The sequence below is a fragment of the Mustela lutreola genome, chromosome 1 (assembly GCF_030435805.1).
Source record: "Mustela lutreola isolate mMusLut2 chromosome 1, mMusLut2.pri, whole genome shotgun sequence".
Lineage (NCBI taxonomy): Eukaryota > Metazoa > Chordata > Mammalia > Carnivora > Mustelidae > Mustela > Mustela lutreola.
This window is the reverse complement of record NC_081290.1, coordinates 234,790,488-234,807,712: the sequence shown is the minus strand read 5'-3', so window position 1 is coordinate 234,807,712 and position 17,225 is coordinate 234,790,488. Positions and strand designations below refer to the sequence as shown.

General features: G+C 38.8%; 1 protein-coding gene across 1 annotated transcript; it reads right to left on the bottom strand.

The window, feature by feature from the left end:
- Nucleotides 1–1,005: 1,005 nt before the first annotated feature.
- On the bottom strand, nt 1,006–1,965 carry LOC131821185 (olfactory receptor 51L1-like). The gene has a single exon (XM_059157066.1). It carries the CDS (start codon nt 1,963–1,965, stop codon nt 1,006–1,008), a length of 960 nt encoding a protein of 319 aa, XP_059013049.1.
- Nucleotides 1,966–17,225: the final 15,260 nt, after the last annotated feature.

Here is a 17,225-nt window from a genome sequence, read left to right as displayed (position 1 = left end):
TACCAGCTAAGAAAATTCAGTTGCATTTGCAAGTATTTTTATACAACTCTATGCACAGCCAGGTGCCAGATAATTTCAGAATCACAAGGAGAGATAGTTTTGTGTGTTGAAAACAGTTCTAGATAAAATTGTGAGACCTTCATCTTTAGCTGTTTCCAGCTACCACAAATTTATAAGTAGCTACACCCCAATGAATTATATTGCTACATGAGTGAAATTCCTCATAGCCAAGGATACCAAAGATAATATTTTTTACATTTAAATAAATAGTATGCCCTTAATTATTAAGATGCATTTAACCCAATGGATTATAATCATAGACTTCACATCATAATATCTGAAGTATTTAAGTAATGACAGGATCTCAATTTTTATAAAATTAAAATTATTTCTAAAAATTGAGCAAGAAAAAAATGTGCATATTGTACTTTTCTATTCCAGAGGAAACTAAATATCCTTAGTAGCGTATAACATAAATATAAACTTTTGAAATATGATGTGGATACATTGCTAGGATTTCTAACTTCTGTTTTGAGCTCTAAAATGCCTTTATGTCAAGATAAGATTTTTCTCATTGTTAAGAAAGAAGGAAAAGTAGATATCCAGAACACTGATATTACAAGAAGGGGAATAGTAAATTCCCTGACAAATGCAGAGTATCAGGAAGCAAAGATACATGGATTTAATATATTTAATGAAGAATTAACAGATAAATCACCCTGGAAAAGATTGGAATTAGAAATGGAAGGGAATAGAATGGAAATGATTTCTATGACACTCCACTCCAATGCATTTATATTTAAAGGGAATTTATGAAGTACATGTTAAGCTGTATAGTCCCAATGGACACCAACTCTACTATAACCACTTCTCAACATACTCTGTTGACTCTATTTCTGTTCTTTACTCTTTTGTTGGCAATTATGATGACAACATATCTAGAGCACATAAATAAGTATTATTTAAATCATTTAGATTGAAACCTTCATTGCCTTGATGACATGCCTACATCACAGTAGAACTGACTTTTGTGGGGAAAAGCAGATGGAGGATTCCTTGGCGGATCTGTTTAGTCTTCACACTATAGATGATTGGATTGAGCACAGGTGGGACCAATAAGTAGATATGAGCCATGAAGATATGGATGAGTGGGGAAGAGTGTTTGGCAAAACGATGGACGATAGAGAGCCCAATCATAGGCACGTAAAGGATGAGTACAACACAGATGTGGGATGCACATGTGTTGAGAGCCTTAAGCCTCCCCTCACGTGATGCAATTCTTAATATTGACTGAAGGATGCACATATAAGACACAAATATACCCAGAGAGTCCATGCCCCACAGCACAATGACCAGAAGCAACCCATATATAATATTAAACATGGTGTCAGCACAGGCAAGGCGAATCATGTCCTGGTGTAGACAATAGGAATGAGAAAGGGTGTGGGAGTGGCAGAAAGGAAAGAAGGCCAGCCGGGCCAGAAGTGGAATCATGGCAAAGGCACTCCTAAGCAGAGCTGCAATTCCAATTTTAGCAATAAGTCTTGGTGTGAGAATGGTAGCATATCGTAGAGGGTGGCAGATAGCCACATAGCGGTCAAAGGCCATGGCCAAGAGCACAGATGATTCTGTGAAGGAGAAAGTGTGAATAAGAAACATTTGGACCACACAGATATTGAACTGGATTTCCCTGGAAATGGACCACAACACCCTGAAGAGTGATATCATTGTGGGCATGGACATGCCCATGTCAGTGAGGGAGAGCATGGCCAGGAAGTAGTACATGGGCTCGTGGAGCCTGGGGTCCGTCCGAACAATATGCAGGATGGTGCAGTTGCCCATTATTCCAACAAGGTAGAGGACACAGAATGGGATGGATATCCAGTGGTGAAATTCCTCATAGCCAGGGATACCTGTGAGATAGAATGTGGAGGACAGGGTATTACTGGAGTTTATGTTTGCCATGGAGCTCGCTGTTAAATCACCACCCAGTTTCAGGATCCCACTCCAGTGGGGAGGGCAATGATGAGATCAGCATCTGAGCCTGGAAATCAAAACAAAACAGTCAAACTTCAGTGCTTTCTGTAAACACTCTTCCATTCATCCCCACATTTCTTGCTCTTTCTTCATTGCATTGCTGAGCATGGCAAGTTACGTAAAATATCTACTTTACGACCACAAGGACTTTTCTTCCTGCCTCTCAGATGCAGACCCATTGACATCCTGTCTAAATATGGACAATCTTCTTCTAAATACACTATGAGGAGCAGTATATAGAAAAGGGTTCTAGATTACAACTTTCATTTTATAGTTTTCTTCCAGAATTTCCTTGGTGAGGGCTATTGATTTTAACATTACTCTTTTTTTTAATAACTTCTTCAGTGATTTACATATAATGTCTTATTCTGCCTAAGAACATAGATTTTCAGGAATACTAGAACACCATGCAGGTACCTTTACAAGATTTGGGGAAGTATGGGTCAGCAGTACTTGTGAACATAAGCAGGTCTTACTAACATATGCCAGTTATAAATTGAAGGAATAGGCCTGGTCTTAGACTAACATTGCCAGAAGCTAAGTATGGGTTAAAATAGACTTAATTAAAATAATTTTGAATTTAAAAAATATAATAATTAAATATGGAATTTCAGATCTTATCAGTCATTTAGAGAACTGGCACCTTCTACAAGAAAAAAAAAAAAAAGAAAAAGAAGTGCTATAAGGAAAGACAGAGTAGTAAGTCATGATTCAAAGCAAAAAAAAAGAGAAAATAAGATTAGGAAAAGAAATGATAATGTTCAGAAGAACACCTGATCTTGAAATGAAATATTTCCTACTCAGAACAAATGAGAACATCTATTTCCCCCACAATAGATGCCTATATTTCTGTGGTCAAGAAAAACATCTCTGAAGCAAGAAAGATCAGCCACTTCTCAACATCTCACTTTCCCATCACTTGCCAAGAATTCCTGCTTAACAAAATACTCTATTGAGAATTTATAATCCAGGAGACAGATTACTTGCCGTTGTAAAAAAAAATATATATATATATGCTTGTCTCTTCCTATCATGTAAAGTCTACTTTCATCCTACTTTCATCCTTTAGGAACTTCAAATCTCTTTCAATCTTCTCTAGCTCCACACAGATAAAAACTGAATTCAGCAATTTTGACTGGAATAGTTTAAATAATCACAATTTTCTAGGAAATGGAAGACCCATAATCTAGAAAGCAAATAAGCAAATGTCAGAGATAGATTCAATCTCTCTGACTACTCACATTACAATTGAATACTGCTCACATATTGTATACCTGGTGCCTATGGTCCTATTTTCTTCAATCTGCCTGGCTTATTACCACCACAATTCCTTCTTCTCTTGCCCTGGGCTTGTCTCCTTCACCTTACTTTCTTCCTTTCTACACTTGAACTCATTACCTTCAATGCCCAGATTTTCCAGTATTATTTCTTTTTTATGTTGATTATTTTCCAATATCTCATCCCTAATCCAAACATAGAAATATGGCTTCTTTTTACCTCACTCCTTGGTCAGTCAGACCATTTCTCCAAATTTATAGGGGCTCTCTCCTTCTGCCACGAGAAGGTGAACTTGAAATTTAATTTAAAACTGGAAGATACCGGAGCTGGAGGCCAGTCTGAAGCAGCTTTATCATCTCCATGACTTTCTATTGAGGTTTTAGGAAACAACTGTCCACCATTCCCTTTATTCAGACTCTCTCTCTGCTTCCACAAACCTATCCACAACAGGAATATTCTGGTTCCAAGGCTTCCTCACTTTTTAAGTGGGACAAATTGCTGATTTTCTCCTGTAGCAAAGTAGCCTCATCTGTGAATTGTAGATAAAAACAATTTGACAGAATTGTGCTTCAGAATAAAGGAGACCCTGTGGGTGAAATACTTAGCCTAGAGCCTTACATATAAAAAACATAATGACAGAATATTTTGAACATAAAATAATGGTGATAATGATGAAGACAACAATGACAACAACAATATTTCTTTGAAGTGTAATGGAAGAAAGTAAGATATGAGGAGACTCTGGAGTATCCTTCCAGAGAGGAAACCCCTGAGTGGGCAACTCACAAAAGTGACCTAGGTCAGCTGAGTGAAGTGAAAGATATCAGATTCATCTCTGTGCCATCTAGTGAAAAATTCAGTATTGCCATAGGTACAAACTGCTTCATGCTCTTTTACTCTACCCCCAAATTCTTCTGGTAATTTTAATAGCTTTACTTATATACTTTTCATTCTATTCATTGCCAATTTGAGAAAAAAAAAGATACATTTCAGGATAAAATGGGAAGTCTCTTGAAGAAAAGCAATGAGATTTGGGACTACCATGAGCTTGGAATCTGAGCAGCCATGTTAGTATTCTGAAGTAGCCACAACAACAAATATTCACCATATTCCATGTATTCACTACGATCTGCCTTGCCTATTATCCCACAACTCCTTGTATTTTGACATGGCTTCATTTTGACTGCCCAACTCCTACTACTTCTTTTTTTTTTATTAATTTTTTATTTTTTATAAACATATATTTTTATCCCCAGGGGTACAGGTCTGTGAATCACCAGGTTTACACACTTCACAGCACTCACCAAATCACATACCCTCCCCAATGTCCATAATCCCACCCCCTTCTCCCAACCCCCCTCCCCCAGCAACCCTCAGTTTGTTTTGTGAGATTAAGAGTCACTTATGGTTTGTCTCCCTCCCAATCCCATCTTGTTTCATTTATTCTTCTCCTACCCACTTAAGCCCCCCAAAATTTACAAGTCTCAGTGACAAAGAGAAAATCCTGAAAGCAGCCCGGGAAAAGAAGTCTGTAACATACAATGGTAAAAATATTATATTGGCAGCTGACTTATCCACAGAGACCTGGCAGGCCAGAAAGAGCTGGCATGATATTTTCAGAGCACTAAATGAGAATAACATGCAGCTAAGAATACTATATCCAGCCAGGCTATCATTGAAAATAGAAGGAGAGATTAAAAGCTTCCAGGACAAACAAAAACGGAAAGAATTTGCAAATACCAAACCAGCTCTACAGGAAATATTGAAAGGGGTCCTCTAAGCCATACTACTTCTGATCCTGTAATGTAAACTTCATTCACATGGCCTTGTGATGTCTTCTACCATTCCTCAGAAGAGGAGGATGGTGTTTGAGGACTTAGTTTATAAACTCAAAGACTGAAAGGAGTTATAATTTGGGGTTTACATTTGTGAGTCACAATTAATGTCATATCAAAAGCACTGATATTTGGGATTCTTGGAGTCTTTGAAGGTGATCTGATACAATCTCAATCACTCTGGAATCTCCATTCTGTCATGTCAGAAAAAAAAAAAAATTGTCACCCCCATGTAAACATCACATCCTGCCCAGGGACATAGACACCACCTACCATAAAGATCTAGGGGATCTCAAGCAATTCCAATCTGAAAAGTCTGACTGAGGCTGGCCTGAATGCTGTAAGAATGAGCATGAACAATGAAGGTATTTTGGTGAAAATTATGTGATGAACTGAGAACCTCTTCCTTCCAGAAGAGTCTCCTGGTTCTCCTCCTCACACTCTGGGTGTCCACTCTCCTCTCTTTTGTCTCTCAGGTCCCCCTCTGTGTTTCCCTCTTACCTCCTGCTTTCATTGTCGCTAGTCCTCACATACCTGGCAGAATAGTACCTCTTGTCATTAGAGACCATTCTAATTCTCAGAGCAAGAAGGATCAGATAAGTCTTCCTCCAATCCTTTGAGACAGGAAACCCCAGGATAAATGCAGCACAGTGTGTGTAACCCTGTCAATGCTGCCAGTTCAGTGTGGTTTCTCCCAGGCACTCAGGCTGCAGCAGAGGATGACAGTTTGGGAATACAGGGGCAAGAATCCTATTGAGATTCTCTAATGCTTTCTGCCTCAATGTCTGGAACAAACGAGGTAGTGCAACACGAGATGAAATATTAGTTTGTATCCAGAATATGATGGGTCAGTAAAGATGTTTGGTTTCAATATAGCCAATGAGAGGGCCTTGTTAAGTAGTTAAACTGGGGATGGACCTAGATTTGTGCCATAAGAGCTGGAAGTGACATTAGTTCAGTACTATTATTTTACACTGGATAAAAATGGGATTCTGTTATGTGATCTGCTTCCCTCAAAATCATACAACAATGGGTATATGGAAATGTGTGTTCCTTTCACTCAATTTTGCTGTGAACATAAAACCACTATAAATATAAAATCTATATTTAAAACCAGATATAAAGCAATAAAACCAATGTTATCACTTAGCTGATTGGCTGGTGTGGTCCTGTGCCATAGAGTTCTTGATGCAGAAGATTAGTATGTTTTATATGATTAAAAATGGAGGCTTTTGGAGAGGAGTCAGGATGGCGGAGAAGTAGCAGGCTGAGACTACTTCAGCTAGCCGGAGATCAGCTAGATTAGTTTATCTAAAGATTGCAAACACCTGAAAATCCATCGCCATAGAAGAGAAGAAGAACAGCAATTCTGGAAACAGAAAAACAACCACTTTCTGAAAGGTAGGACCGGCAGAGAAGTGAATCCAAAGCGACGGGAAGATAGTCCCCAGGGGGAGGGGCCAGCTCCCGGCAAGTGGCGAGAAACGGCGCACAAAATCAGGACATTTAAAAGTCTGTTCCGCTGAGGGACATCGCTCCAGAGGCTAAAGTGGAGCGAAGCCCACGCGGGGTTAGCGTGGCCTCAGGTCCTGCAGGGTCACAGAAGGATCGGGGGTGTCTGAGTGTCGCAGAGCTTGCGGGTATTGGAACAGGAAAGCCGGCTACAGAGACAGAGCCAGCAGTAAGCTCACAGCTCGGGGTGACCTTGAACCGGTCGCAGGCTCGGTGAGCTCCGAGCGCGGCCGGAGGTCAGGCAGACGGGAGTAACTGGGCGCTGTTCTCTGAGGGCGCACTGAGGAGTGGGGCCCTGGGCTCTCGGCTCCTCCGGGCCGGAGACCAGGAGGCCGCCATTTGTATTCCCGTCCTCCGGAACTCTACAGAAAGCGCTCAGGGAACAAAAACTTCTGAAAGCAAACCCAAGTGGATTACTCACCCGGGCCCCTGGTAAGGGTGGTATAATTCTGCCTGCGGCAAAGACACTTGAGAATCACTACAACAGGCCCCTCCCCCAGAAGATCAACAAGAAATCCAGCCAAGACCAAGTTCACCTACCAAGGAGTGCGGTTTCAATACCAAGGAGAGCAGCAGAATTCCAGAGGAGGAGAAAGCCAAGCACGGAACTCATGGCTTTTTCCCTGTGATTATCTTTAATCTTGCAGTTAATTTAATTTTTTTCTTTTTCATTTTTGGTTTTTTTTTCTCGCCTTCTGGTAAAATATTTTTTTTAACTTTTACCTTTTTCTTTTTTAACGTTTTTTAACTAGTTTATCCAATATATATATATTTTTTCTTTTTTATATTTTTCTTGTTTTCTTTTTTTTTAATTCTTTTCTTTTCTTTTTCTTTTTTCTTTTTTTTTCTTTCTTCATTTTTAAACCTCTTTTTATCCCCTTTCTCCCCCCTCACATTTGGGATCTATTCTAATTTGGTTAAAGCATATTTTCCTGGGGTTGTTGCCACCCTTTTAGTATTTTACTTAATCCTTCATATACTCTTATCTGGACAAAATGACAAGACGGAAAAATTCAACACAAAAAAATGAACAAGAGGCAGTACCGAAGGCTAGGGACCTAATCAATGCAGACATTGGTAATATGTCAGATCTAGAGTTCAGAATGACAATTCTCAAGGTTCTAGCTGGGCTTGAAAAAGACATGGAAGATATTAGAGAAACCCTCTCGAGAGATATAAAAGCCCTATCTGGAGAAATAAAAGAACTAAAATCTAACCAAATTGAAATAAAAAAAAGCTATTAATGTGGTGCAATCAAAAATGGAGGCTCTCACTGCTAGGATAAATGAGGCAGAAGAAAGAATTAGTGATATAGAAGACCAAATGACAGAGAATAAAGAAACTGAGCAAAAGAGGGACAAACAGCTACTGGACCACGAGGGGAGAATTCGAGAGATAAGTGACACCATAAAATGAAACAACATTAGAATAATTGGGATTCCAGAAGAAGAAGAAAGAGAGAGGGGAGCAGAAGGTATACTGGAGAGAATTATTGGGGAGAATTTCCCCAATATGGCAAAGGGAACGAGCATCAAAATTCAGGAGGTTCAGAGAACACCCCTCAAAATCAATAAGAATAGGCCCACACCCCGTCACCTAACAGTAAAATTTACAAGTCTCAGTGACAAAGATAAAATCCTGAAAGCAGCCCAGGAAAAGAAGTCTGTAACATACAATGGTAAAAATATTAGATTGGCAGCTGACTTATCCACAGAGACCTGGCAGGACAGAAAGAGCTGGCATGATATTTTCAGAGCACTAAATGAGAAAAACATGCAGCCAAGAATACTATATCCAGCTAGGCTAACATGCAGCCAAAAATACTATATCCAGCTAGGCTATCATTGAAAATAGAAGGAGAGATAAAAGCTTCCAGGACAAACAAAAACTGAAAGAATTTGCAAACACCAAACCAGCCCTACAGGAAATATTGAAAGAGGTCCTCTAAGCAAAGAGAGAGCCTACAAGTGGTAGATCAGAAAGGAACAGAGACCATATACAGTAACAGTCACCTTACAGGCAATACAATGGCACTAAATTCATATCTCTCAATAGTTACCCTGAATGTGAATGGGCTAAATGCCCCTGTCGAAAGACACAGGGTATCAGGATGGATAAAAAAACAAAACCCATCTATATGTTGCCTCCAAGACACTCATTTTAAGCCCAAAGACACCTCCAGATTTAACGTGAGGGGGTGGAAAAGAATTTACCATGCTAATGGACATCAGAAGAAAGCAGGAGTGGCAATCCTTATATCTGATCAATTAGATTTTAAGCCAAAGACTATAATAAGAGATGAGGAAGGACACTATATCATACTCAAAGGGTCTGTCCAACAGGAAGATTAAACAATTTTAAATATCTATGCCCCCAACGTGGGAGCAGCCAATTATATAAACCAATTAATAACAAAATCAAAGAAACACATAAACAATAATACAATAATAGTAGGGGACTTTAACACTCCCCTCACTGAAATAGACAGATCATCCAAGCAAAAGATCAGCAAGGAAATAAAGGCCTTAAACGACACACTGGACCAGATGGACATCACAGATACATTCAGAACATTTCATCCGAAAGCAACAGAACACACATTCTTCTCTAGTGCACATGGAACATTCTCCAGAATAGATCACATCCTCAGTCCTAAATCAGGACTCAACTGGTATCAAAAGATTGGGATCATTCCCTGCATATTTTCAGACCACAATGCTCTAAAGCTAGAACTCAACCACAAAAGGAAGTTTGAAAAGTACCCAAATACATGGAGACTAAACAGCAACCTTCTAAAGAATGAATGGGTCAACCGGGAAATTAAAGAAGAATTGAAAAAAATCATGGAAACAAATGATAATGAAAATACAACGGTTCAAAATCTGAGGGACACAACAAAGGCAGTCCTGAGAGGAAAATATATAGCGGTACACGCCTTTCTCAAGAAACAAGAAAGGTCTCAGGTACACAACCTAACCCTACACCTAAAGGAGCTGGAGAAAGAACAAGAAAGAAACCCTAAGCCCAGCAGGAGAAGAGAAATCATAAAGATCAGAGCAGAAATCTATGAAATAGAAACCAAAAAACAATAGAACAAATCAACGAAACTAGGAGCTGGTTCTTTGAAAGAATTAATAAAATTGATAAACCCCTGGCCAAACTTATCAAAAAGAAAAGAGAAAGTACCCAAATAAATAAAATCATGAATGAAAGAGGAGAGATCACAACAAACACCAAAGAAATACAAACTATTATAAGAACATACTATGAGCAACTCTATGCCAATAAATTTGACAATCTGGAAGAAATGGATGCATTCCTAGAAACATATAAACTACCACAACTGAACCATGAAGAAATAGAAAGCCTGAACAGACCCATAACCAGTAAGGAGATTGAAACAGTCATTAAAAATCTCCAAGGAAGTGGTGATGCAACATGGAGGCTTAAATGGGTAGAAGAATAAATGAAACAAGATGGGATTGGGAGGGAGACAAACCATAAGTGACTCTTAATCTCACAAAACAAACTGAGGGTTGCCAGGGGAGGGGGTTGGGGAGAAGGGGGTGGGATTATGGACATTGGGGAGGGTATGTGATTTGGTGAGTGCTGTGAAGTGTGTAAACCTGGTGATTCACAGACCTGGGGATAAAAATATATGTTTATAAAAAATATATGTTTATAAAAAATTAAAAATTAAAAAAAAAAATCTCCAAACAAACAAAAGCCCAGGGCCAGACGGCTTCCCGGGGGAATTCTACCAAACATTTAAAGAAGAACTAATTCTTATTCTCCTGAAACTGTTCCAAAAAATAGAAATGGAAGGAAAACTTCCAAACTCATGTTATGAGGCCAGCATCACCTTGATCCCAAAACCAGACAAGGATCCCATCCAAAAAGAGAGGTATATACCAATATCCTTGATGAATACAGATGCGAAAATTCTCACCAAAATACTAGCCAATAGGATTCAACAGTACATTAAAAGGATTATTCACCACGACCAAGTGGGATTTATTCCAGGGCTGCAAGGTTGGTTCAACATCTGCAAATCAGTCAATGTGATACAACACATCAATGAAAGAAAGAACAAGAACCACATGATACTCTCAATAGATGCTGAAAAAGCATTTGACAAAGTACAGCATCCCTTCCTGATCAAAACTCTTCAAAGTGTAGGGATAGAGGGCACATACCTCAATATCATCAAAGCCATCTATGAAAAACCCACCGCAAATATCATTCTCAATGGAAAAAAACTGAAAGCTTTTCCGCTAAGGTCAGGAACACGGCAGGGATGTCCATTATCACCACTGCTATTCAACATAGTACTAGAGGTCCTAGCCTCAGCAATCAGACAACAAAAGGAAATTAAAGGCGTCCAAATCGGCAAAGAAGAAGTCAAATTATCACTCTTCGCAGATGACATGATAGTATATGTGAAAAACCCAAAAGAATACACTCCAAAACTGCTAGAACTTATAGAGGAATTCAGTAAAGTGTCAGGATATAAAATCAATGCACAGAAATCAGTTGCATTTCTCTACACCAACAGCAAGACAGAAGAAAGAGAATTTAAAGAGTCAATCCCATTTACAATTGCACCCAAATGGAAAAATGTTCCATGATCCTGGATTGGAAGAATAAATATTGTGAAAATGTCTATGCTACCTAAAGCAATCTACACATTTAATGCAATTCCTCTCAAAGTACCATACATCTTTTTCAAAGAAATGGAACAAATAATTCTAAAATTTATATAGAACCATAAAAGACCTCCAATAGCCAAAGGGATATTGAAAAAGAAAGCCAACGTTGGTGGCATCACAATTCCGGACTTCAAGTTCTATTATGAAGCTGTCATCATCAAGACAGCATGGTACTGGCACAAAAACAGACACATAGATCAATGGAACAGAATAGAGAGCCCAGAAATAGACCCTCAACTCTACAGTCAACTAATCTTTGACAAAGCAGGAAAGAATGTCCAATGGAAAAAAGACAGCCTCTTCAATAAGTGGTGCTGGGAAAATTGGACAGCCACATGCAGAAAAATGAAATTGGACCATTTCCTTACACCACACACGAAAATAGACTCAAAATGGATGAAGGACCTCAATGTGCGAAAGGAATCCATCAAAATCCCTGAGGAGAACACAGGCAGCAACCTCTTCGACCTCAGCCACAGCAACATCTTCCTAGGAACAACGCCAAAGGCAAGGGAAGCAAAGGCAAAAATGAACGATTGGGATTTCATCAAGATCAAAAGCTTTTGCACAGCAAAGGAAACAGTTAACAAAATCAAAAGACAACTGACAGAATGGGAGAAGATATTTGCAAATGATATATCAGATAAAGGACTAGTGTCCAGAATCTATAAAGAACTTAGCAAACTCAACACCCAAGGAACAAATAATCCAATCAAGAAATGGGCAGAGGACATGAACAGACATTTCTGCAAAGAAGACATCCAGATGGCCAACAGACACATGAAAAAGTGCTCCATGTCACTGGCATCAGGGAAATACAAATCAAAACCACAATGAGATGTCACCTCACACCAGTCAGATGTCACCTCACACCAGATGCTGGCGAGGATGTGGAGAAAGGGGAATCCTCCTCACTTTTGGTGGGAATGCAAGCTGGTGCAGCCACCCTGGAAAACACCATGGAGGTTCCTCAAAATGTTGAAAATAGAACTGCCCTATGACCCAGCAATTGCACTATTGGGTATTTACCCTAAAGATACAAACATAGTTATCCAAAGGGGCACGTGTACCCGAATGTTTATAGCAGCAATGTCCACAATAGCCAAACTATGGAAAGAACCTAGATGTCCATCAACAGATGAATGGATCAAGAAGATGTGGTATATATACACAATGGAATACTATGCAGCCATCAAAAGAAATGAAATCTTGCCATTTGCGACAACATGGATGGAACTAGAGCGTAACATGCTTAGCGAAATAAGTCAAGCGGAGAAAGACAACTATCATATGATCTCCCTGATATGAGGAAGTGGTAATGCAACAATGGGGCTTAAGTGGGTAGGAGAAGAATAAATGAAACAAGATGGGATTGGGAGGGAGACAAACCATAAGTGACTCTTAATCTCACAAAACAAACTGAGGGTTGCTGGGGGGAGGGGGTTTGGGAGAAGGGGGTAGGATTTTGGACATTGGGGAGGGTATGTGCTTTGGTGAGTGCTGTGAAGTGTGTAAACCTGGTGATTCACAGACCTGTACCCCTTGGGATAAAATATATGTTTATAAAAAATAAAAAATTTTAAAAAATGGAGGCTTTTTCTCAACTATTACAACTCTATGTTTTTCAAAAATACTGACTCCTTAATGTTTCTTTGTGGTTGAGTGGTGCAACAGGGTAGTATGTGCACTAATGAATAATCAGAACTCTCTCGTTGGGATGGGAGTTTCAGTTGTAAATTCAGATCTGTTTGGTCCAAGAACAACTTTTAAAAATGTGGTCCTCTGTTAATTTTTCCAACCCCAATTTTGTTCTTGGCAATTTTGGTCTAATTATAATGCCTTACAACTTTATCATGTGTCCACTCCCCTCACATGTTGTCTATTAAACGTCATTCCAAATTGCTAATCTCTAGGCACTGCTGTATTTAATATTTTCAACTGAGAACCAGCTTTTTCAGGAGTTGAGCACCTCAGTATAATAATTGTCCTACAGAAAATGTACTCAAGTACTAAAGAAATTTGCCATTCACTGATAGTCTAGGAAAGTGAGAGATTATTTATAGCTTAATAGTCAAAATACCCTCACAGTTCCATCTTTGAATGTCTTCTTAGGGAATTGTCAGACAAACGATCTAAACTTACTGACTTACCTGGCATTGGATGCCTCTCATTCTCCTTGTACTTTAATTTCTCTAATATGAATTTAAATCACTCTTCACAGATTTTCTTATAAAGCAAATCAATAATAACATACATTTTGAAACCTCTGCTGATTTAAGTAAGCCAAGATGCAAGGAATTTTAGCCTATGGTGAAATTACAATGTCTATAAGTGTTTAAGTAGAAATTATTTGTATCATATCACATTTTATCATATGAGCATATATTATTTCTGAGTTAGTCTACCTCAGCAAGGACACTATCCAAATAAATGTGTAGAAATTGTCTTTAGTGACAGACAACTGCAGGAGTATTTTGTTTCCTTATTACAAGGCACTGAGATGATCTCTGTAAATATCTCCTTATTCATGAAACTGAGAAGCTTTACTAACTATTACTAATATATTTCCACAGATGTATTTTCATTAATGTACATGTATGTATATGTAATTTGCTATATTACCAGCATCATATAAATGAAGGAAAGTACTAAGTATCGATATCCAGAGTTAAATGTAGGAAAATCCAAAAATCTTCCATTGGGAAGATAGTTATACCACTTGTAAGCTGAAGAATGTGTATGAGTCTTAGGTTTGGAGTACTTAGTAAGAAATAGTCTAGTTGTGAGACAATAGAGTGAGACATGGTATGATAGACAGTTTTCACAGAAAATAATTCCCCCCAGATTTTTTAAAGGTATTAGTCTAAACAGTTTAGGGACTGCCAAATTATAGGGCAGGGCTTTGAGATTGAAATACCAGAATTTGTGAAGATATGCTGCTTGCTGGGGAATGAGCTAAGGGAAGTTCATTTGCACCAACATGAATTTCATTCAGCATGATGTCAAGGTGAGCTTGTTGAGTGTGTCAGAAATGGAACAGCTCCTTGCATTGCTCCTGACTCTCCACTTGTGACACAATTTGTATTTACTTCTGACCTCAGCAGGCAAGAATTGCAGCAATGTGGTTATAATCCACACTCTGAGGTTCCTTCTCTTCCTTACATGTTTCCAGTTAGTGCCATAGCTTTATGACAACTTTATGACTTTCTCTCCATTCAGTCCCCTCTCTAGACAAATTCATCCAAACTTCCCCTGAGGACCTTTCCTTTGCTCTGCACACTTCTGTATTGGCCGACCCCTCTCCCACCCCATACTGTGATTGGCTGACTATACTTGTTTCATTTCTTAACACCATAGTACAATATTTTGAAAGTCATACTGGTCCCATAATAAACAGCCTCCACCCCCCGCCCCACACACACTTTCTTCTTTTTAGGAGCACAACTGACATTATTCCTTGGACACTCTTTTACACTACCCACTGATACCAGAGGCAGGGGAATTCTCAACACCTGAGACGTCAACTGCCAGCCAATGCCGGGTTCTTGACTGTGCTGGAGAAAGAATTAAAAAACAAGTCAGAATAAAGTGTAGCAGAAGAAGCTTTATTGCAAAAAACGAAAGTGCACACTCCAGATGAGAAAGTGAGGGCAAACTCAGAAAATTCGAGTTGTGCCATTTGGACGTTGAGCTCTGATGTTTATGGGTGTTTATAATTTGGGAACAAAATATTCATGTGAGGTTCTGGGTATAGGAGTGGATTTCTAGGAATTGCGCCTAATATTATTCATGATATAAGTTAGGTATTATGTGTAGACAGTCTAATCTTTCTCTTGCAGGTACTCCATATATAGACATATAGACAAAACCTACTAGGAATCTTCTCACATCCAAAGTGGAGGGGCCATTCTGTCATTTGAGAGCTAGCTGGCTTTTTGTGTGTATGTATGCTGCAGTTAAGCAACAGCAGCAGGATGCTTGTGGTTATGGGAAACCACAGAGCGACCATAAGTTTGCTTAATCACCACAAACTGTCAGGTGTCAGACTCAGTTCCCTGTTTTTTTGTTACTCTTGAAAATATCCAGCACTTCCCTATTCTGCCTGCCTCACCTGTATTATAGACACCTGAAAATTATGGAGTCTTGTGATGAGGAAAAATAACCCTTAAACCAGTGTCCATTGAAGCAGGGATTGGAATATGTATGGCAGAGAGGGCATCAATACTGAGTTACAGTGATTTACTTGTCCTGTTGTTGAAGTTTCATACTCAAAATTTCTGCTTACTGTGATTATATGGCCTTCAAGATCCTTAGGGATGAATATTTTCTTTTGAACATGAAAACAGCTGGATGTGTGGGTCAAGGAGTAGGGAATGTCTAGAGAATAACATTTTTGAATCATGATATAAACGGGGACACAAGAGGGCTACAGGGTAACCAGATTATTGGGAAGTTATATAATAATTTGCCATTCCTAAATGTTTACTCAGAATCAGTTGTTTTTCTGAGAACATTCCATGTATTAAACCACATAAATTTTAACTCGAATCAATATAAGTTTAAGTGACTTGTATAACATTAGACAGATGACAAGTGATAGACCTGGTTTGTCTCCACACACTGACTCCAGAGCCCTCATTCTAAAATGTTTTTTATAAATTGTCCTAATGACACAATAGTTTATTTGTATTTTTGCATGTGAGACACTGGATGGTGACTATTCTGTACATAATATTGGAAAATACCATCATTAATTTGATTATGGGTGTTGGTTGAAAATATCCCTTTTAAAAAAATTCCTCAAAGGGGCTGGTCCACATCTGAGCCAAATTAATGCTTTTGCAGTGCACTTACCCACCATATATGAGCTTTTACCTCAGAGTAAAAAATTAATGCTTTTGCAGTGCACTTACTCACCATATATGAGCTTTTACCTCAGAGTAAAAAATCATCACCAGACAAAAGCTCTCTCAATCTTACCCTGTCCTACCATTCAGTTTCTGTATATTCGTCAAGAAAACTCATTTTTACATACTTTCCTTTTTTTTTTTTTTTTTGGTCCTAAAATAAACGTTTATATCTTTTATATCTTTTTATCTGTGTTTGTGGCTTCATCAAGAGTTTCACGTTTCCGGGCACTTGGGTGGCTCAGACCGTTAAGCATCTACCTTCAGCTCAGGTCATGATCCCCAACTCGTAGCATAGAGTCCTGCATCCGGGTCCCTGCTCAGTGGGGAGTTTGCTTCTCTGCCCCTCCCTTGGCTTGTCACATTCTCTCTCTCCCTCTCGCTCACTCTCTCTCTAAGTAAATAAAATCTTTTTTAAAAAATTCACATTTCTTTTTTCAACATTTTGAGGAACCTCCATGCTGTTTTCCAGACATGGAAAGCTGGTTGCACCAGCTTGCATTCCCACCAACAGTGTATGATCTCCCTGATATGAGGAAGTGGTGATGCAACATGGGGGCTTAAGTGGGTAGGAGAAGAATCAATGAAACAAGATGGGATTGGGAGGGAGACAAACCATAAGTGACTCTTAATCTCACAAACAAACTGAGGGTTGCTGGTGGGGAGGGGGGTTGGGAGAAGGGGGGTGGGGTTATAGACATTGGGGAGGGTATGTGCTTTGGTGAGTGCTGTGAAGTGTGTAAACCTGGTGATTCACAGACCTGTACCCCTGGGGATAAAAATATATGTTTATAAAAAATAAAAAATTAAAAAAAAAAAGAAAACTGGTGAAATCCAAAAAAAAAAAAATTCACATTTCTCATGCACTTTCACATTCATTCTTTCTATCTCTATCCCATTGCACAATTTCTTTTTTCTTTTTTTATTTAAATTAAATGACCCAACAT